General features: G+C 41.6%; 1 protein-coding gene across 1 annotated transcript; it reads left to right on the top strand.

The window, feature by feature from the left end:
• Nucleotides 1–3,535: 3,535 nt before the first annotated feature.
• LOC144946187 (translocating chain-associated membrane protein 1-like) lies at nt 3,536–22,224 on the top strand. The gene is made up of 11 exons (XM_078875018.1): nt 3,536–4,351; nt 8,563–8,626; nt 9,415–9,533; nt 10,766–10,882; nt 12,345–12,403; nt 12,566–12,650; nt 12,797–12,867; nt 13,483–13,587; nt 13,862–14,005; nt 14,204–14,349; nt 17,721–22,224. The coding sequence occupies exons 1-11, from the start codon at nt 4,232–4,234 to the stop codon at nt 17,789–17,791; spliced, it is 1,101 nt and encodes a 366-aa protein (XP_078731144.1). The 5' UTR covers nt 3,536–4,231; the 3' UTR covers nt 17,792–22,224.
• The last annotated feature ends 284 nt before the right edge of the window (nt 22,225–22,508 follow it).

The following is a 22,508-nucleotide window of genomic DNA, read 5'->3' as shown; positions in this document are numbered from 1 at the left end:
GTCAAACCGCCGTGTGGGTCATCCCAATCGACGAACACGTGCAGGTTATTTTCCAGAATTGACTGACCAATACCAGCTACGTTTTGATTTTAAGCTTTCGTGACTGCAGGAATCCATGCTTTTTGGTCCTTTCGGTAAAGTCGCGTAGGTAGAAAAAATAAGAGTTCACGACGTTTCGATCGCAATGCAAGTAAATCGTCTACCTGATGACGATTGCTTGCGTTGCGATCGAAACGTCGTGAACTATTATTTTTTCTACCTACGTGACTTTACTCTTCACGTTGTGTGGCTTTTTTGAAAATCTTGAATTGAGCAATGTTTTAAGAACTTGGGCAAGAGGGACGATGGAAGGGTAATCCAAAACCCAGGAATGCGAGGAACGAACCAACATTAGTTTTGGCCATGAACCTTACAATTGCCACATCAAATTACGCGATATGAAATAGTAATACATTTATAACAGCAATATTGGCACGATCTTAACCTCTGCATCATCTCGCCACCCCCAAATAATATACACATGCATGTTATTTTGAACATGGGGTGATAATTGATTTCTCTTTGTGCGACATTTTTAAATTCGGAGCCAGTGGTGGAGATTACACATTCCTATGATGGGGGAGAAGTACACCCAAAGGACATCCACTCTGTATGTCCCGCCGTGTGTTCTGCCACACACACACACACCACTCAATGTGTACACACAAACGTGAGGGGCCGTCCATAAATGACGTCACGCGATTTTGGACGATTTTTAACCCCCCCCCCCTCGTCACACGGCGTCGCAAAAAGTGAGACCCCCCCCCTCAAATATGAAGTCACAATGCTCTGCCCCCCCCCCCCAAAAATAAAACATGCTTCAAATCGCTTTAAACTATTGTCATTGTAGTGCTTATTTAATGTGGCGCTGCACTCTGATGTTGTAGGAGAAAACATTTATTAAAAAGTCTATTTAATTAAGTAGAACGTGTTGTCTATATTTATTTAAAGTTGCGCATTTTGATGTGACGTCACATTTCTCCAACCCCCCCCCCATCGTCACAAATGTCTGACCCCCCCACCCCTAGGTGCGTGACGTCATTTATGGACGGCCCCTGAGATCGATTTCTCGGTGTTCGATCTTCGCAATGTCTGTGTTTGCGTAAAGTCGGCTTGATCAGCCTAAATTTCGATTTAAAGCTTTCGTGACTGCAGGGATTCATCTTCTTGGTTCTTTCGGTAAAGTCACGTAGAAGGGAAATAATAAAATAATAAAAATAAAACATAATAAAATAAAATTGTCACTGAGAGTTTTTATTAAAAAAATTCTCACGGATAATTTTATTTTATTATGTTGTCATTTTTATTATTTAATTATTTCCCTTCTACGTGACTTTACCGAAAGAACCAAGAAGATTGATCAGTCTAAATATAACCCGCCCGAGTTGACTTCAAGGGAATGTATTTTTTTATATCGATTTATCCTGATACAATATTTTTCCACTTCTCATGTGATGACGCAGTTGTTTTTGCAAAGATTTATATTTGCTTCATCGCTGTACCGTGATTTTTTTTTGCGTTTTTATTTTGTAATTTTGGAATGTTGGTGACCCACAGGGCTCCTCTTGCAGACGAGACTCATCCTGGTCTCTCAAGTTTCTCACCTGGCTAAAATAATATATAAAAAATAAAGGTGCAAACTTGGCTCCTGTGTACCTTGAGGCGTGGACCAACAATGCTAAGAATTCCAACCCCAATAGAGGGGGGCGGAGGGGTGGGGGCTGTGAGGACGGTGGGGGTGGGGGTGCCCCCTCAGACCACGCTGATTGGTCACCTGTCCCCGTGGGCGTGGTCTATTGTGTGTGTGGGGGCTTTTCGTTGAACCCCGCCCCTCCCGCCCTTCCATTGGCCCAATGCGCATGCGCAACGTGCCGCGTGAACACGGCCTGCGAGGCGGCCCCGGCACATGAAGGCGCTGCAGGGCAGCGAGTCGATGCGCGGCCAAGCCGCTCACTTGTCACTCCACTGGGGCGGTCCTCAAGATACTGGCTGTGTGGTGGGGACTTCAAAGGGAGAGATTATGTACCAGAAGGCGACGTTTCGGTCAATGAGCCGCCTTCAGAGCGCAAATTTGCAGGCCGTTTAAGAGTTGGAGACTGCATTTATTAACAGCTTGATGAGAATCACATTTGAATGCTTTGTTTCCTGAAGAACAGGTCTTGTTGCAATTGCCATGCAAATCGTTAGCTTGTGAATAATTAAACACAGTGGTGGTTGACCTGAGAGAGAGAGAACACGACCCACGACTTAATTCCATGCACGCCCGCGATCTCTATCCGTCTGCCGCGTTAATCGGGAACAATGTTGACCTGGCATCAGCGGTGATTTTAGTATTATGCCACTGCTAACCTATTAGTCGCACTAACCATGGTGCTAGAGGGGGTATTTTGACACTCCTACGGTCGGAGCGAGTCATTCCATGAAGGTTTAGTCAGTTTAACACATTGGCTTTCGCGACAAATGTCATCCACAAATCTGGCTGTCGCCTGATGAAGCTGGTTGTAATTGCTGGCGAAACGTCGTAATCAAATTGAAAATGTCGTGGCTTGGCTCTCCAACACACAACCGGTGTGCTGTACTAGTACACTACACTATACACTACATTACACTATACACTACACACTAGTGCTGTACTCGTACACTACACTATACACTACACTATACACTACATTACTCTACACTATACACTCGTGCTGTAGCACACTACACTATACATTACACTATACACTACATTACTCTATACACTACACACTAGTGCTGTACTCGTACACTACACACTAGTGCTGCACTAGTGCACTACACTATACACTACACTACTCTACACTACACACTAGTGCTGTACTAGTACACTACACTATACACTACATTACTCAACACTATACACTACACACTAGTGCTGTACTAGTACACTACACTATACACTACACTATACACTACATTACTCTACACTATACACTACACACTAGTGCTGTACTAGTGACGAATTGGCCACGTTCTGTTTACGTGACAACCCTTACTAGTTGGCTGTGTCGGGTGGTGGCGGGTTTAACGACACATTTATATATTTACGCGATCTAATGCTTCGTAAAGCGCCTTGGTTAGGACGCCATATAAATTGCGTTAAGATAAGATGAGATTATAACCCGGGCGGCCGCCCTGATTAATACTGCGGGCGTAATAACGTCGTGGACGCTGAAAGTTCCACTTGTCTTCCTATAATCTGCGTCTCTTCCTATTCTAGATTTTAGTTTCCACACAAGCGGAGTAAATAAAACCCGCGGTGGACAATATCCACGACCTTAGTCCGCTAAGTTCATCACGGATCGGTGGTGGTAGTGGTGAGGTGGGTAGGTGTGGGGGGTCTATTTAATGTACTGCATTGTATAACGTACTGGTCCCCAGCACAAGAACGTGGAATTGTTGACCACAACTTTGCCACGTTGCAACATCTAGCCGCCGCCGCCGCTACAGCCAATGCTCATTTCGGGGCCCGGTGTTGGGGGAGGTTGCGTTGACGCGGCGAGGAGGGAGGAGGCAGCAGCAGCTCCACCTCATCATCAGCAGTTCAGCAGCAGCTCCACCTCATCATCAGCTCCACATCATCAGCAGTTCAGCAGCAGCTTCACCTCATCATCAGCTCCACATCATCAGCAGCTCAGCAGCAGCTCCACATCATCAGCAGCAGCTACACCACCACATCAGCAGCTCCACCTCTTCATCAAGCTCATCAGCAGCTCCACCTCATCATTAGCACAATCCGCTCAGCAGCAGCAGCACCTCGTCGTCATCACCACCTCCTCATCAGCAGCTCCTTCGCAGCTGCAGCATTTCCAACCTCTTCGAGTTGTACTAACTGCTCAACTCGTGCATCAACTTTATAATCATCGCCAGGAGTAGTTCCACTTGATTAACATCATCATCAACCTCATCGTCAGCAGCTCAATGTCATCATCAGCTTAACTTCCTCGTCAGCTTCATCAGCAGGAGCAGCGACAACTCGACATCTGAAGTAGCTGATGATCATCATCTCAAGTAGCTCATTATCACCACCAGAAGTACATATCTCATCATCAGCAGCAGCTTCACCCTCCTCTACATCGCCATCATCACCAGCATCATCATCAGCAGCTCCGTCTCCTCTTTAAAGTTATCGTCGCTCTCACCAGGCAGCCAGCCAGACGACTCTAAAGCCATGGGCCTCAGGAAGAAGAGCAAGAGCCCACCGCTCTTCAGCCAGGACTTCGTGATACAGAACCACGCGGACATCATGATCTTCGTGGTCATCGCCTTCCTCTTCGGGGTCATGTTCGAGGTACGAGGGGTTAGAAGGGGGCTGTGGGACCAGCAGAGGAGGCCCCTGGGGGCCTGGGGCCCCGGGGGCTTAACAACGACCCCCAACTTCGCTTTACCCCGGAGTCGAACTTTGCAAATTTGTCTGAAATTCACTCCAATTCACTAAATGTGAGTTGGGATCCTGGTCAAATCAACTGGGTCGTTGGACTTCATCTACAGAGTTGTTGTACGCGACTTTCACTTTGTTTCGGGAACGACCGTAACTTTTTTTTTTATAAGTTTCAAATCACGTCTCAGCACAACTGTCTGGGGGTTGGGTGCACAGACATTCACGGAGGATGTGTCATCAGGTCTGGCTCGGAGTCGTGTTAGGTCGAAGTCGGCATTGAGTTGGTTGTGTAAGGATGGAAGTTGGGTTGGATTCGGATTGCGTCCCGGTTTGGATTGAATGTGGGGACCGGGTCTGGATGTTGCTCCGGCGAGGTCGTGGTCTGCCTTGGGTTGGTTGGGTCTGGCCTGGGATCCCAGTTCAGGGCAGGGCACTTGGGTAGAGTCGGGTCCAATCTGCAGAGACAAGACCCCGGGAAGAGACGTTATAAGAGGGTAACGAGACTAAAGTAACGACGGCAAGGTAAACGATGCTTGTGTAACGGAGCTAGAGTAACGGTGGCATGGTAACGAGGGCATGGTAAGGAAGAGCAGGTTAACGGGATCAAGGTAACGATGTTAATGTAACGATGGCAGGGTAAGGAGAGGAGGGGGGTGTGCAGGGTTTGGAGACCACGGGCCGCACGGTGTCTCCGTTAACCCGCCCTGGCCCAGGCTGCCACGTCACTGGAAAAGCGGAGCGGTGGGAGAGGAAAAAACCTCCGAATTGGAAATTAAGACCAGGCTAGTGGCTTTCCACGGTGTTTAACGAGAACGCAATCGATTCACCATCACAGCATTGCTCCCTTGGTATCCGTTGTATCTCGGTTGCCTGTTATTTGGTGCGTTAAATGATTTAGGGCATCGCCTATGGGTCGGGTTTCATTTGGGTAGAAGTGAGTTGATTCCTGGCAATTATTCTTCACGCAGACCGGTGACCACTTGTCTCTTATTGGGTTTACTATTTTGGTTTTTACGATCCTTTTCGATTGGTCGTGTGCAAGGTGCACTATTGTTATCGGTCATCACCAGCAATGTCCTGAAATAAGTGAAATCTGAAATCTATACCTTGTTCAGAGAGTGCAGTCGAAGGAGGCGCTATCATTTCAACAGCACCGACGCATGCGCAGGGTTTGCTAAACAATTGTGATATTCTTTGTGCTTTAATTTTTTTTTAATCATTAACATTGTAGTGTCAGGTTATAATTGTTGTCAAATATGTACATTTCAAGCTCATTGGTAATGTTCAACAATATATTTTTTAAATACAAAGTGAAGCAAATCCAATCAATTGGGTGGCGTAAATGGTAAAGATGCGGCCCTGCAATTGCTTGGTCACGTCACTGTTTGACGAAAGGGCCTCCACTAGAGGGAGCTCTGGAGAGAACCCTTCTTAAATGGTGTTTTTGGCCTGCTCTTCCATGCTCGCCAGACGTCTTGAAAGAGTTTAGTGGAGAGTAAGGGGAGTGCCAGTTGAACTGAACCACCAGTGTATGTCTAGATCTTCCATCTCCCTCCCTATTTGGCATAAATAATTGCGTCTTCCCACATTCTATGCTTCATCATCCATCAGCAGCCACGACCAATCTACTGCTGGATGAAAGCTTCCCCAAGCCTCCACCATCTACCGCGATGCAGCACTCTAACTAGCACCTGAACGTGTTTGTTGCCATATTATTCCCATCACCACCGTTCCTTTCCAAAACGACAACTCTTGTCAGACGGAGTTGGAGCAATGGGGAATTAGCTGGCCTACCTTCTTACTCAATGCCACCACTCTCCCTCTAGGGTTGTTGGCTGGAAGCGCAGAGTACTGCGTGCTTTATTGATAGGTAATGAGATAGACTCGTTTTTATAAAACTCATTGCAAGTTAGCTGCGCACAGAGGACTTGGGTAACTATATTCTTAGGTTTTTTCGGTAAAGTCACGTAGGTAAAAAATTAAAATTAATAAAAGTAAAATAAAAAATCACGACGTTTCGGAGGCAACACAAGCTTCCGTCCTCAGGTGGAACCGTCACAGCCCGACAGCTGTATCAAGTAAATGATTTTTTTTATTTTACTTTTATTAATATAAATGTTTTACCTACGTGACTTTACCGAAAAAACCTAAGAATATGAATCCTTGCAGTCACGAAAGCTTCAAATCTAGACTTGGGTAACTTTTGTTTAGAATTTTTTTTTTTAAACAGTCACATTAAAGTTAACTAATGTCATAATAATTGACCAAGTGTTTGCCATTGACTCGTTCAGTGGTTGTGTAGCTGTCGAGTCGGGACATAGATTACAGAACCGAAAGTTTACAATTGCGTTGTACATGACCCTTACACTTAGATAAGTGTACCAATCTTTCAGGACTTTTTGTAACTTGAAATGCGTCAGAGCCTGACGTAGCGTGTTTATCTTCAATGAGCATTTTGCACACCCCGTGACACTTTTCACCTTGGGTAACCATACATATGCACTGTAGTGTGATTCCAAATAGCATGTTTCTTGGTTTTTTTGTACAGCCTCATGAGATGCAGAAGCTAGTTAAATACAAACTTCGCAGGTTCATAAGAGGTGGTGGGCTTGGGGAAGCCTTCATTCAGCAGTGGATTGACCACGACTGCTGAGGATGATAACTACATAGTACATCTACTTTTTTTTGTTTAGGATACTCAAATCAGAATCAAAAAGGGTTTTATTCGCCATGAAATTTCGCACAGACAAGGAATTTACTTTGGCAGAAAGGTGCATACATTCAACATATAGGAATCTTAAATAAGTGGTGTACAAGTCTAACTATACTAAAGGTACAAAGTCTAACTAATACTAAGGTGCTAAAGTATGTAAAAAATTTTGAATAAAATAAAATATTAAATATAAAATGTACTGCCAATACAACGTGTTCTCGTTTTCGAGTTGCACTCCAAAATATTGTCCTCGCAACTATGTATCCGCGGCACACCATGGAAAGGGGAGTATAGTCAATGATAGAATGCATGGAGAAAGAACATTGAATGGGAAAGGGAAGATATAAGAGAAACAACGGGAAATGTAGAGGGAAAAGATGGAAATTGAGTGGGGGAAATCAGCGGGTAGCACAAAGGTCAGCACAGTCAAGGATGGGGGAGGAAGAGGCTTGCATAAAAGCCGTTACACTGCTGCACGGAGCAGCATCTGTATTCAAATAGGATGGGGAGTTAGTCATATTCTTTGTTTTTTTCGGTAAAGTCACGTAGGTAAAAACTTATCACAGTGAATTTGGCTGTAACGGTTCCACCTGAAAACGGAAGCTTGTGTTGCCTCCGAAACGTCGTGATTAAATTTAGTTGTTTATTTATTTATTTTTTACTTACGTGACTCTACCGAAAAAAAACAATATGAATCCTTGCAGTCACGGAAACTTCAAATCTAGGATGGGGAGAGGTCAGGAATTCAAAGTGGGCCTGGACACACAGAGGTCACGTGATTTACCGGAGGCTTGAGCTGATTTAGATAAGGTGGAAAGATATGTGTCCACCAGTCCACACAGTAAATGAATGACAGAACACACATAAGGGACAAGGTAACTCTTCATGGAATCTGCTTTGGCCTTGGAAACATTGATTATGCTGCGTTGTAGAAAGACTGCCGAAATGTTTGTGTCCAATTCAAATATGTTTTAAAGTAATTTAACAAGAAATTCAGACTACTTATTGTCAGTGCTGGTCACTGATTTATGTATATTCCCTCAATCTTGATATGGCTAAACGTTTAAAAATTTGAATGGAATATGGAAATTATTTACGTACATGGAAACTTTACAACTTTGTTTTATAGACATCATTAAATGTGGCGATTCTTATCATTTCGAAATAAATCCGCATGAGGATTTGTTAAATTAAAATAAAGTAATTCTATCAATCATTGCCTAAATATCAATAATTTGAGTAGTGACATCTCACCGTTCCTGATTGATGGCAAAGTAAGGTCATCTTAATGCAAGACCTAACAGCATTTGTCTCCATTTTGCAGAACCTAAAAGAGTATTTAGGCCAGTAGATTTGATGTTGGTCGCTTGGGGTGAGTGAATCTGTAATGTTTGTTTGTCAATTTCAGGCGACTGCTAACACTGCTTTCATGTTCATGTCCATCCAACACAACATCACAACCCAAGATGAAGGTTGGTCACATGTTCTTCTTAATAGTACCCGAGTTAGCGCCAATGTAGTTCCTGGTGTTTTTCGGAGTTAATCAATACCTCGTGCAATAATCTTGTGAATGTGTATCGATTTACACGCGTTTCGTACATATCTAGTAGTGTGGTACTACATCATGGGAGCTCCTTTGCCAGTAACAAAATATGATAATAAGTTTTTCCCCTTTGTTTCTGGCAACAAAACAGGTGTTAAGATGTTAAAACACCAAACTGAAACCTTTTACAATGAATCATGTCTGCATTAACCACAATACTTGTGGTCAGAATGCAAACAAAAAACATACTCTGATAATATATGCATTGTCTTTGAAAATGATTGGTCCACACCAGAGACAGCTTTCGTTTGAGCCTCGTTTTAAACGGTGTTAGACCAGAGGACGCCTTTTGGAATTATGACCACAAGTATTGTGGTTAATGCAGACATGATTCCTTGTAAAAGGTTTCAGTTTGGTGTTTTAACATCTTAACACCTGTTTTGTTGCCAGAAAAAAGGGGAAAACCTATTATCAGTGTGGTACTAATTAACTACGTAACTCTTTTTTTTTAATCACTAAACTCAACAACTTAAAGGTTAAATAAAGGTAAGATTCCAAGCTGACTTTGTGTAATGTCTAAATCGTATACGCGCTTCATTCAGTGAATTTGAAAAAAATGGCATCTGCTTAGAATTCAGTTTTCTAACAATTGCGATTGTTTAATCTACCAACACAGGCTCCAAAATGTCTCAATTTTCTTGGTTTTTCTTTTTGCAGATGGAAGTGGAGAGCCTAGCAGTGTTTACCAGTATGGCAAGAAAGACTTTGCCACAATTTTCTTTTACATTATTGTGGGTATTGTTATCCACGGTACAGTTCAAGAGTATATTCTGGATGTAAGTTACCACAAACATGTCGCAAACCTACATTCTTGTTCGTGATTATATTTTGCTTATGAAAAGGAAAAAAAAAAATCACCAGCCATGATCAACCCACTGCTGGATGATGCCTCTCCAAACCGTTGCCGTCCCTTACGGTTGTCCATGATCCCATCACTCCATCTTCATGTTGGACCGCCCTTCTTTGGCTGCCACTTAGTAGTTATTCATGCTCAGCGATCATAATGCTTTCTAGAATGAAAATGACAAAGTTGTAATTCATAAGCATGAACAAAAATAAATGAGCAAAACAAAATCCAATATACGGTTATGAAGGATAATTCGGAACAAAAGTGACATGCAACAAGTTTAATAGGTTTCCCCCCCCCCCGCACCTCCGATTAGTGTGGTTGGCTACATACATTGTGAAAGAAGTTCAAGATACATACGTACATAAACAATTGAAAATATGTCAGAAGGACACAACAGAAAAGCACATCGAAGTTCGTACATCGTGGGAAGACAGAGGCTTGTGTTGCCTCCGAAACGTCGTGATTTTTATTTTATTTTACTTTTATTAATTTAAATTTTTTACCTACGTGACTTTACCGAAAAACCCCAAGAATATGTTGGAAGGTGGTCCGAGATATGAATGAGGACATTAAGAGGTGACCGAGAGTAGGTTGGAAAAGCTTTTGTGAAAGTGAACTTAATGAAGAAAAGCAGTATGCCAATGTGCTTAAATAAAGTTTGCAACTATCTTATGTCACCTGCTATGACATGGATCAGAAACATGGACACTGACAAAGAAACTGGAACAAAAATCTAAAAAGTGCACAAAGAAGGCTGGAGAGAGGTACATGCTGAGAGGCACGAAGAGGAACACATGGTGTAGAGAAAATGAGAAAGTAAAAAACATCTTGTCTGCTGAGAATATTAAGCGGGCTTGGTCAGGACACGTCGTTCGAAAGGATGATGGTCGGTCAGAAACCAACAAGGAGGGAATATCCTTTAGAGGGCGTCTTACCGTGAAGATGGAGTGATGGAACGAGTTTGTGTGTTGAAGCTCTACGGAGTGTTGCATCACAAAACCATGAAAGATGGTGATGACGTGGGGAGACCTCGAGTGGATACGTCATAGCTGATGATCATGATAACAAATGAAAATTAAATGGGAAAAGAATACGTTAATTTTGAATGATGAGTGCCATTGTTATAACGACTTGATGTGTGTATGTATGTGTTGGTAGAAGCTGCACCGTCGCCTGCACTTGTCCAAGATGAAGCACAGCAAGTACAACGAGTCGGGGCAGCTCTCCTTCTTCTCCTTAATATTTTCCTTCTGGGGGCTTTACATCATCATTGTGGTAAAGTGCAATATTCTGTATTTTGAGTCTCTATTTCCAACTGAGCTAGCAATACGGTATAATGAATGGCACACCCTCGGTCAGTAAAATCTTACAAGTTGGTGAGACGGGCGAGAAGGAAACCATCTTGCCATGTAGGTTTCCGCAGTTGCTTGTAATGCACGCGAAGTCTTCCAGGTTAGGCAACACTTTGAGCATTTCTTCTCTCAAGCTCTGCAGGGGTTTGGAGGCGTTCAAGTTAGCATCTCACCTGTTCTCCACTCTTATATGTTGCCTGGATTGTCCAGATTACAGTAAAACCTCGTTATTTCAGTATTTGATAATTCGTAATTAGGGGTACATTGGCACGGCCGTGCTTTTGGCATATATACAGTATTATTAATTTGCCGTGAGCTGAATTGCCGTACGGAATGGTCCAATTTCGGCATACATATGGAGCGACGCCGTACGCCACGACGAAAACAACTACTCAGTCTGGTGGCAGCGTGCGTGGCGAGCTTTGGTGCAGACCCGTTGCTTTGGACCTTACCCTGCTTATGCACTCTGCAAGCCAACCCTCTCAGAAATGTCGTCTACACCTACCTCAAGAAGTAATAGAAAGGGACTGGACTGTAAATCCCTTCGTCTGCGAGACAAATCTAAAGTTTTGGTTAGAATTTATGCAGGTGTGTCAATGCGTATAGTGTGTGAAGAGTTTGGAAAATAAATGTGGAAAAATAAATTATTTCGGCACGAGGCACTGGGGAGTGCCATTGTACATTTTTCGGAATACTGGACAATTTGGCATGGCCAGAGCCCCATATGTGTCCAATTTATAAGGGTTTACTGTATCATGTTAGACCCCAGAACTGCTGTGATTGGATACTGACTGACTGGATGCTCTCATCTGATCAGAATCGAGGGGAGGGAGACAGAGTGACCAGCCAATGCCAGAAGTTGCCCCGCAGTAATGCATGGCGATTGCTTCAGAAAAGAAATGCTCAACACTTAGCCCATACTGGAAGTGTGTAATAAAAATACTGCACACACTGTAAACATTCAAAGTAACTTGGTTGACTTGCATGCATGTTTGGGGTTACATGGCAGAGGTCGCAATCGGGTACCCGATACCTGTACCCTACCCAATACCCGGCTACCCGTACCCGGCCGGGAACGGGTACCTGTTTGCGACCCTGGTGCGGCCGGGTACGGGTAGGCCGTGAGTCACTGGTGAGTAACCGTTTGTCACTCATTTCGGGTAGGGTACGGGTAGGGAACGGGAACCCGTACCCGGCCGGGTACGGGTACCTATTTGCGACCCTGGTGCGGCCGGGTACGGGTAAGAAATCAAAACCCGTTTGCGACCTCTGTTACATGGGCACAAGCCAGGTTCATCTGCAACCCAGATAATCCACCCACAGATAAATGAGACTCAACTGTAACTGTTTTGAATGCATTATAATTTTGCACATTTCCTCTTCAGGAAGAATATGCTACACAGCTGTCAAGACTTTGGGAAGGATTTCCACACACCACGATGTCGTGAGTTTGGCTGCAAACTATTGGAATGGAAGACATTTGATATTTTATCGTATAAACGTTTGTGTGATTGTGCATTGTTCATTTATCTTACATCAAAATTACATGTAAAGTACAACATTGATTCTTTGAGTGTATTTTTTTCATTTGTTTTTGTCTTTGTAGTTGCTATGTGAAGTTTTACTACATTTTTCAGCTGGCTTACTGGGTTCATGCATTGCCTGAGCTCTACTTTCAAAAAATAAAAAAAGTAAGTTTTTTGTAAGGAAGCCATTTTTTTTTCATTTTGTTGATTTCTCCATGATGTAGGAGGCATCCTCCATTACATTCTAATGTCATTACGTAATTGTATATTCATTCCATATGCTGCGTATTATAACAGTTTATGTTTTGCAGGAAGAAATTTCAAAACAACTTCAACACATCAGCCTTTACATAATTCATATTGCTGCAGCATATCTACTTAAGTAAGTTGGAACAACACATAGCTTTAAATAAATTGTGCCATTTTGAAATAAAATGTAATACAATTCATAATGTTAACAATTTCTGGTGGCAAAATGGCCTTGAAGTCTTCATTCCTTTTAACGGAGGAATGGACGACATCAACTCTGCTTCTGGACAAACAGTTGATCGGATAACAAATCCATGCTCTAATTAATCCGGGTTCCCAGTATTGAGTTGATTGTCTCAACCTAGTCACCAGAGATAAGACAAAATTAATCGCATTAAATTTCTGCACCTATTTTGTTGTAAATATCAGTTCTAAGAGTTAAAAAATATTGGTTTGATTGTCACGTGATGAACATTGCTCTCAGTTGCAGAGCGGATGGGAAAGTGCTTTTCCCTAGACAGATCTGAACACATCTTGGGCATGCACTGCTCTTCAAGATGTGAATTGATTCTTGATCTCATGACATGATGCTGATGGCTGAATTGCATACAATTGGGGGGGGAAATAATCATAAAAAAACCACGTAAAAATTATTGAGTCGATTGATTTAAAATTATTCTGAGGAAAAGTATAATTCATGCAAGATATGTTCATGTGTGCTGTCTTGCTCTCTGGATTCTCTTCTCAGTCTCACACGGCTTGGGATGTTGCTCATGGTCTTGCATTATATGGTGGAATTTGTTTTTCACATCTCCCGGATTTTTTACTTCATTGATGAAAACTACCAGAAAGGGTGAGTCGTGGTGGTGTTTTTGTATGTATGTATGTTGAACATCTTTCGCTCTGTACATAGCCAATCGTGCTATTCAGAGGTGCAAATGTGCTTGATTGCACCTTTGCATTTGTCACAGTGCCAGAGATCATTTGTTATCTTGAGTAAAAACAATGTTTAATTGTGTTGAGCACAACTCTTTGTGGGTTGCTGCAGGCTTAGAAATCGTTGGCATAGTTGGCGTTGCATTTTTCTGGTAAACATCGTTGCTTGAGCGACACCTTTGGTTTTGCAGGTTCCGGGTGTGGGCAGTGCTATTTGGGCTGTCGCGTCTCATCACACTGACACTGTCCGTCCTCACTATTGGTTTTGGCCTGGCACGCTCCGAAAACCAGACGTTGGATGTGGCTGCTGGAAACTTCAACACTCTCCTGATAAGGCAAGAGATGCTTTAATGTGACTTGATTTGCATTCATTATTTTTGCATTATCTAACGAACAAAAAACTTCCTGCAACTCGAATTGAATGTATCATTTCTGCCACTAAAGGGGCCCCTTACATTACTGGAAATGTGAATATAGATTCCTGGTAATTTTGGTGAGCGAAACCATTAAACGTGTAACATGTTGTTTTCCAGGATTTGTTTGTTGGCACTGATCTGCCTCACACAAGCCTGGATGATGTGGACATTTATTAAATTTCAGCTGAGGCAGTGGAGAGAATACAAGATGTCAATTTCAAACAAGAAGAAACAAGCTACACTTAAACTCAAGAAAGACTCGGGTTAGTTTCCTAGAAATTTGGTTATTAGTGATAGTAATTCACACCCAATTGCTGTGTCGACAAATTAGACTGTTGACCTCTATCAAAAGACAAAATAGATAAGCGGACAATCTGTGTCCTTATTTACATCTATTTCTCCACGTAAAAAATAAAATTATCATTTATACAATCAATGCTGCTGGGGCGTGTCCTAATCAGTGCTGCTAGGGTGATTCAGTACAAGTGTAATGACGACTTGACACACTTTATTGAAGACACGTTCACTTGACATCAGGTGGAGATTCCCACTGCAACAGCCCCGAGTCTTCCGCGCATCTCCCTTATATCTCAACAAGAGGCCATGCCCCTCTTCTAGATCATTCTCGCTGACTCTGGATGCTCCCTCTACCAGCAGACTACACCGTCCTCTTCCGTCACCTGACCACGCTCCCTTCTTGAACATTCCCGTAGCCACCAGTCCCTTCGCACTTTTATTTTTATTACCGAAGGAACAGAGAATAAGTCTACATTATAGACTGCCAGTACACTGGCCAAGGTTAAGAACCAGGCTACAGTCCACGTTATAGACTGCCAGTACACTCACCTAGCTTAATAGCCATTGCCACAGTCTACATTATAGACTGCTAGTACACTCACCAAACTTAATAACCAGGCTACAGTCTATATTATAGACTGCCAGTACACTCCGATTAAGAACCAGGCTACAGTCCAAATGTTTTAAATTATTTATATTTTATTTTTATTATTTTTCTTCACTTAATTTATTATTTTAATTTTTATATCTACGTGACTTTACCGAAAGAACCAAAGAATATGATACCCCTGTCATTACCTCCCGTGGCCACCAGTGCACTCGTACTGTCGGCTGTCTTCCCTGTCATTACCTCCCGTGGCCACTAGTCCCCTCAGCGCATGCAGGCTCTGAACCATGTCTCGCCAGCAGAGCCAGGTCTGCTCGATTCATCACTGGTGAACTGTCAGATGTCATCTGCAAGAACCCTCTTTAAGTTCCACACAAATATTATACAATACATCACGAAAAATAATTGTAAGCGTCGTGGTGGAGAATCTAAGTATCATAACGATTTCTGGAATATGTTTATGTAAATAAATGTACAGTACTATCCATAAACTTGATTTGAAGCTTTCGTGGCTGCAGGAATTACTCTTTGGTTCTTTCGGTAAAGTCACGTAGAAAGAAAATAAATTAAATAATAGAGTACGACGTTTCGATTGCAACACAAGCAACCGTCATCAGGTAGAACTAAATTTGAGAGAGAGACAAAACACAGACACGGAGACACACAGACAGACACACAAGCAGAGAGAGACAACACAGAAACACAGAGACCCAGTGCCTCTGTGTCGAGGCCTTAAATAGAGAGAGAGGGAGGGGTTGGGCAGAGAGAGAGAGGTGGGTCTGCAGGGGCAGAGAAATTAGCAATGAATCCACCCCGAAGCGACCGAGGGAAAGAAGATCGAATGGCCCTATGAGAGGCTGGTAAATTTTAGAGAAATAGTTTGAGAAAACAATATAGCAAATATTTTGGAAATGTAATGAAATGTAACACAGAGAATCGGGTAACACACAGTTAACGCATAGCCTGGTAAATTACGATCTCCAAAGATTGCTAAAATTAGAAGTTAAGTGTGAAATTTGACGAACAGAGACACACAGAGAGATGTGTGGAAATCCACCCCGAAGCGGCCAGGGGAGAGAAAGAGCGAATGGACCTATGAGAGCCTGGTAAATTTTATAGAGAGAAATAGGCCGTTTGAAAAAACAAACTTTTGAACCACCTCTACGGGTAGGATGTAAGTTGTTTTATCTCTCTCTGTGTCTCTGTTTGTCAAATTTCACACTTAACTTCAAATTTAGCAATCTTTGGAGATCGTAATCAACCAGGCTATGCGTTTGACTGTGTGTTAGCCGACTCTCTGTGTTGCATTGCATTACATTTCCAAAAAAAATTCCAAGTTTGTTTTCTCAAACGGCCTATTTCTCTCTCTAAAATTTACCAGGCTCTCTGATGCCATCTGTAAAGGATCTCCCATTAACATGCTCATCTCTCACGTTAACATAGCCTATTCCGTGAACATGCTAATCTCTCACATTAACATAGTCACCTCCGCGCCCTCGTCATGGAGGCCGCTCTCCAATCTCACATTAAAATGCTAATTTCTCACATTAACATGCTAATTTCTCACATTAACATCACTAGCCCCACCCACTTCGTTTATGACCCTAGTACTAAACCCTCTATAACAGTCTGCATTCAGCAGTTTTCCTCCTGATGACGATCGCGTGTGTTGTGATCGAAACGTCGTAGTTTTTTGTTATTTTCCTTGAACCATCTACTTGACTTTACCGAAAGACCCAAATGATATTAATTCCTGCAGTCACGGAAGCTTTAAGTCAAGATTTGACCATACTTCACCACGCTGGTCAATACGGGTTTGCGAAGGTGGTGTGTGGGAGTGCAGAACAAGAGATGATTTTGTTGCACTGCCCTCTACTGCCCTCTACTGCGCACAACATCGATTTTATTTTGAAAACAAAAAAAACATGCGTAAATAATGCTGCCTTAAAAGAAAATTATTTAATAGTCACACTTTTGCTATGAAACGAAACGTCACCTATTTTGCCTCCTTAAAGGCAAATTAAAACCTCCGATTAGTACGGTGTGAACGAAGTTCAACATATGTACACATTGACGATTGCGAGTTATGTTAATCTTTCTTCTGCACCACTGCCAAAGCAACAGCATCACAACTGCTTTCTGTGTTTAGTTCATTGTCCTTTCCCTGCACTTACGATTAGCACGGTTGGCTACATACGGTGTGAAAGAAGTTCTACATGCATGCATACACATTGACGAATGCGAGTTATGTTAATCTTGCTTCTGCACCACTGCCAAAGCAACAGCTTCACAATTGTTTTCAGTGTTTAGTTGTCCTTTCCTCGCACTTCCGATTAGCACGGTTGGCTACGTACGGTGTGAATGAAGTTCAACATACACACACCAATTGATTGGTGTGGACCAATCAATTTCAAGGACAGTGCATTATCAGAGTTATGTTTTTTGTTTGCATTCCGACTGCAGGTATTGTGGTCAATGCAAACATGACTGCTTGTAAAAAAGGTGTCAGTTTTGTTGCCAGATAAAAGGGTAAAAAAACAATTATCATACACACATGTAATTTGTTGTATTTTGAGGAGTGATGGTCACCCTTTCAAGCACTATCCAGGCTCGGCTCCACGTCGCCTCTGACATCGAGCACATTCTGGTTGACTTGAAGATTGACATTCGTGTAAATACTTAGACATGTTGAACTCCATTTTTTGTAACATTTGAAATGCTCTCTTACAGCGTACGAAAACGGCATTGTGAAAATCACCACAGGACCATCAGCCAACGGCAAGAAAAGAAAGAGTTCGTAAACTGTGACCAAGGACCCCCTTATGTACAAAGGATGCCTTTATTTTTTTCAACACGGATGTGCCCTTAACTTGCTTTCAATTTAGTGCCAGTAGTTGATTCGGTTTCGCAGTGTTACCTCTAAAGCGTTGAACATGCGTATTATCTTTCCCACAAAACAATACTCTTTCCTCAATCCCATTCAAAACTAAGGTTTGTGAATGATCAAACACAAATACAGTATTTACGTTGCACCTTTTTTTTTAACAAAATGTTTATGCGTACCAAAGGAAGCGAACTGTTAAAACCAAAAAGTTGGTTTGACCGCACATTTTTTTTTTTACATTTTGTGGCATAAAATGGCATCACTTCTTTCTTTCGTACGTACAGCTGACGTAGATGCCGAGCAATAACTTCAATTTCACATTTAGGTGGTCAAGCCAGATAACTGCGTCAGGGCGAGCGGAGTGTATCGCTGCAATGTCTATGGTATCACTGAATTCATAGCAGTTACTGGCACTAAATATGTGACTTTGAAAGCAGTGAACTCATGAGTGTTCCTGTGCAGTACCTAATCGAACCTCTAAAAGCATCAAGATGGCATCCAGAGTTCTCCGTGTTCATTTTCGATCCTGCACTACCCCACTAATTGTTTGATTGGACAATCTCCACTTTGCTGTGAAACACTTCTAAGTGAGCGGAATAAAGTTAACGAGTTGCGTGCATATGCAAGTATTAGAAGACAATAAGTAGACCCCCCCCCCCCCCCTCACATTAACTGCACAAAGTCAGTCAGATCATTGTTTTGTTTGTGCATGGGCACTTCCAAATATTGGGTAATGCAATGCCTTTTTTTCCTTTTGGAACATTAGTAGCATTGGTAATGGGAGCACAGTGGAAAATGCAGTATTAATGTTAAAGCATAAAAACGTAATAGTTATATACACATGGAATGCATTAACTTGCATATTTTTGTAATGCTTGTCATTTGAATTCACTCTTTTCCCAGTTTGTACATGGCGTAATACCAAAAACTATTTAAAAATGTGTTGGACGAACCTTCATATACAACTGATATTGTGTAATAGCTTCTTAAACACCTACATACCATGTTGGGCTTTTTGATGGATGCAAAATGTGTTAAAGTGAAAAGAAAGTTCAGCTTGATGACCTTATTCAGCCATATTGGTTGGTCATGGCATATCTCAAGGCCGTAGAGCCATTTTTGAACAAAGGGAATTCTTAAGACTGCTGCCTTAAGTGTAGTTTTTGTTAATATTATGGACAGTACTCTGAATTGAGGTCTGTGTTTCTTTGCCTGATGCTGAATAGCATACATTAATATGTAGACAATGGTTTGCATATTGCATTAATTGCCCAGTGGTTAATTTACTACCATTAGCCCATTATTTGAATTATTCTTTAAATGTAAATTTTAAATGACAATTAAAAAAGCAACCAATCGAAAAGCATTAAGCCACGTACAATTACAGAAACTTCGGCAATACCCCCATTTTCAAATGTGGCAGACCGTTTTCGTGTTCGTAAAATGGTTGTGATCTGTTATCTTTGTGGTATGCGTTATAAGCATTTTGTGGCTTTGTATTTAGTTTTCCTGTGGTTGTATGTCTTTGTATTGGTGGTTGCCGTTACCTGGACCCTGACTTGTCAGTGGTTTTTTTTTGCACCAGAAAATGCTTCGTTAACATGCGCATAAGTGGTCGCACAGTTTCTGATTGTGATTAATGATGCTTACACAACATGTACTTTGTATTTGCGAATTTGTACATACAATTGGTTTCATGTGAATGTGGGCAACAATCAAATCGTTTTAGAGTCGGTTTAACACTCATTCAGCTAGCAGGCAGATATGTTATAACATTTTGAGTCATATTTCAGACAAGGTGGTTATGTTCTTTCAAATTTGACGTCAGTCTGGCCACTCAGCGACAGTATTTCAGGGGAATACTGTGACGCATCAATCCCACCGGCAAAACTTAAGAAGCGTCAAACCGTAAGTACATGTTTATATGAAATATAGGGTGACAATATATGCTTTATATGTTTCGATATTTTTCTAGTTAAAGTTTGTAGCATATTGCAAGGGTAAGCAATATGGTAACAAGAACACCAACACGTCTATTAGAAATAGGAGTGCCTTGTAAGTCACTTTTTACAATCCATAATTTTTTGCAAGTTTTTGTATTCGGGAGGTCATTAACGTCATGGATAATTATAACCTACTAGCGGTAAGTACCCGGCGTTGCCCGGACGAAAGAGACAGACACACTCATCAACCTACACACAGATATTGACCCACATACAAAGACATCGACTTACACATATGGCCTCGCACACACAGACATCGACTTTAGATACACACAAATCGACGTACACACATACAGCGACTCGCACATACGTAAACTCTCACACATTGACCAAAGCATGGACTTGCACACACACATCGACTAAGATACACACACATGGACTTACACATGGACTTACACACATGGAGCCACGCACACACATGGACTTACACATCGACTCACACACACATGAACTCGCACAGAAATGGACTTTAGATACACATGGAGTTACACACACATGGAGTTACACACGCATATCGACTCGCACACATCGACTTGCACACACACACATGGATGTACACACATGGACTATCACACATGAATACTCGCATTCTGCTGTGATGTTGCGTCATTCTTACGGTCGGACAAGCTTTATGAAAGGCTTATCGTTCTTTTCCAAACTCTACATGATTTGTGCACATTCACATTTCTGTGTGTGCATTTGACTTGTTGAATCGGGGCCTGGTTTTAATGGCATTTTATTCAGCCTTAAAACACATTTTGAAGTAAACTAATCCATTATTGCGCTTAACTTTCCAGAACTGTTTACTGCTTGCTTACATTTTTAGAATTAAATATTCTTTCAGAAGGTTACTTTAAAAAGTATATTTTTTATGGTAAACAGTTATACTACACCTAACATTTCTATATTTTGCTTTTTTTATACCGTTTATAAAACAATTTCCAAAGGTTATGTACAGAACCATTGACAATATAAGGCAACTCAAATGTAATGGAGATTATTGTTTGACAGAATGCTGAAAATGTTTTCAATGTTATTTTTACAGAGTTGCAATAAATGTGGTGAAATCAGAGCTTAGTTAAACAAATGCTACCAAAACGCATTACTGTATTCCTGATCTACATTTTAGCAGTACTTTGCCAGCAACCACCAGAAGTGTGCTAAACAGGTTTTCCCAGTTGTAAGAATTTACCGCTAAAAAAAATCAACCAACGATAGAAAAAGATCACCCAGTGGAAAAACCAGTTTACCATCGGCGACTGTGCCGGTAAATGCTGCCAGGAGCAGTGACCACCATTCTCCACCCAGATCCTGATGCATGTGGTCTCTGTAGGGTCACCTGGCTATCCCACTCCCAGGGGTTGGCAATCTGCAGCTCTGGAACCACCCGCGGCTCTAATGACTGCTTCGTGTCGTTATTCGCATGCATTTACGGCTCGTGGAAAATATTGAAGTTGTATTTTTTTTACAGAATGCAAAAGAAAATGGCTTTTGTTGTTTTGGTTGCCTACCCCTGGGCTATCCTGTGCACAGACAAAAATGGCGTCAAGTTGACCAAGGCGCCTGGCCCAGGTGGCTTTTAGAGGCTTATGATTAGTAAAATGTCGCTAATGCTATCTGCACACAAACTATTTGTTTAGCCTAGAGAATATGCAAATGAATACACGAGATGTTTGGGGAAACTGTTGGGATTGAATGTAAAGTTTTTTTATAACGTCTAAGAATGAATGATTCCTTTAGAATGACAAATTTTGAGTATCATAAATCTAAGGTGCCTTAAAGAGTTGCTTTCAAAATGTAAAGATTCCAACATTGATTCTACCTCATTAAACCAGGGGCTGTTTTGTCAAAATGTAAGTACAGTACTGTGATTTTGTAGCCATCCCTGTTATGCTATCGTTCCTCGTGGCCTTCGCTTGAATGCCATTTTAGAAAGTCTTTATTTTCCACACCGAGAGATGCCTGCTTGCTTACATTTTTTCTGAAGAAAATTAGTTCCTATTAAACAGTCATTTTGACAAATCTACAGGAAAGTTAACTTCCATCCATGCATCCAAATCCAACTCGAGTACAGTATTTTTGGGAGGTGTGAACTTTGTGTGGTCATGTCAAATTATTATTTGCTTATACTTGCTTATATTTGCTTGCTGTAAACTTTTCCACATTGTATCTCTCGTCGAAGCTTTTTAAGAATTTCCAGATACAGTAATTTAATACCATTTTCACTTTTGACAAGATTGGAAATAAACGTTTTCAATTGTATATTGCAATGTTTTTTTTCTCCATTGGCCAGTGGTACATTGACACGGTGTTCCAGGGCAAGCAATAAACTTACTTTCCAAATGAAAGTAACATTTTAGGCATATACTCACATGGAATACTGCAATACATGGCCAACATCTCACTTTTTGCATTTGCATTGACTGCCAACTTTTGCATTTCATTACATCATAGGCCCAGACCAGTCATCAATATCATACATCTCTGCCATGTTCTTAGTTTCATATAAAAATCCGTATAAAGTGACGATTTCTCTGGAATTGTACTGGCCACGTTAATTTAAGTTGTGCAAAATAAACATCTTAAGTCAGACGTAATGCCGCCACTCGTTTAAAAAAAAAGTCATCGACT

This window comes from Lampetra fluviatilis, chromosome 2, assembly GCF_964198595.1.
Source record: "Lampetra fluviatilis chromosome 2, kcLamFluv1.1, whole genome shotgun sequence".
NCBI lineage: Eukaryota > Metazoa > Chordata > Hyperoartia > Petromyzontiformes > Petromyzontidae > Lampetra > Lampetra fluviatilis.
Note: the sequence above shows the minus strand (reverse complement) of the source record. Positions and strands in the feature narration are given on the sequence as shown.

Bases quoted from the DNA above. Each gene is read 5' to 3' on its own strand.
- LOC144946187 (XM_078875018.1), top strand. From the start codon at position 4,232: ATGGGCCTCAGGAAGAAGAGCAAGAGCCCACCGCTCTTCAGCCAGGAC. The intron at 9,534-10,765 runs GTAAGTTACCAC...ATGTGTTGGTAG, and splicing joins TTCAAGAGTATATTCTGGAT to AAGCTGCACCGTCGCCTGCA. The intron at 12,868-13,482 runs GTAAGTTGGAAC...TTCTCTTCTCAG, and splicing joins GCTGCAGCATATCTACTTAA to TCTCACACGGCTTGGGATGT.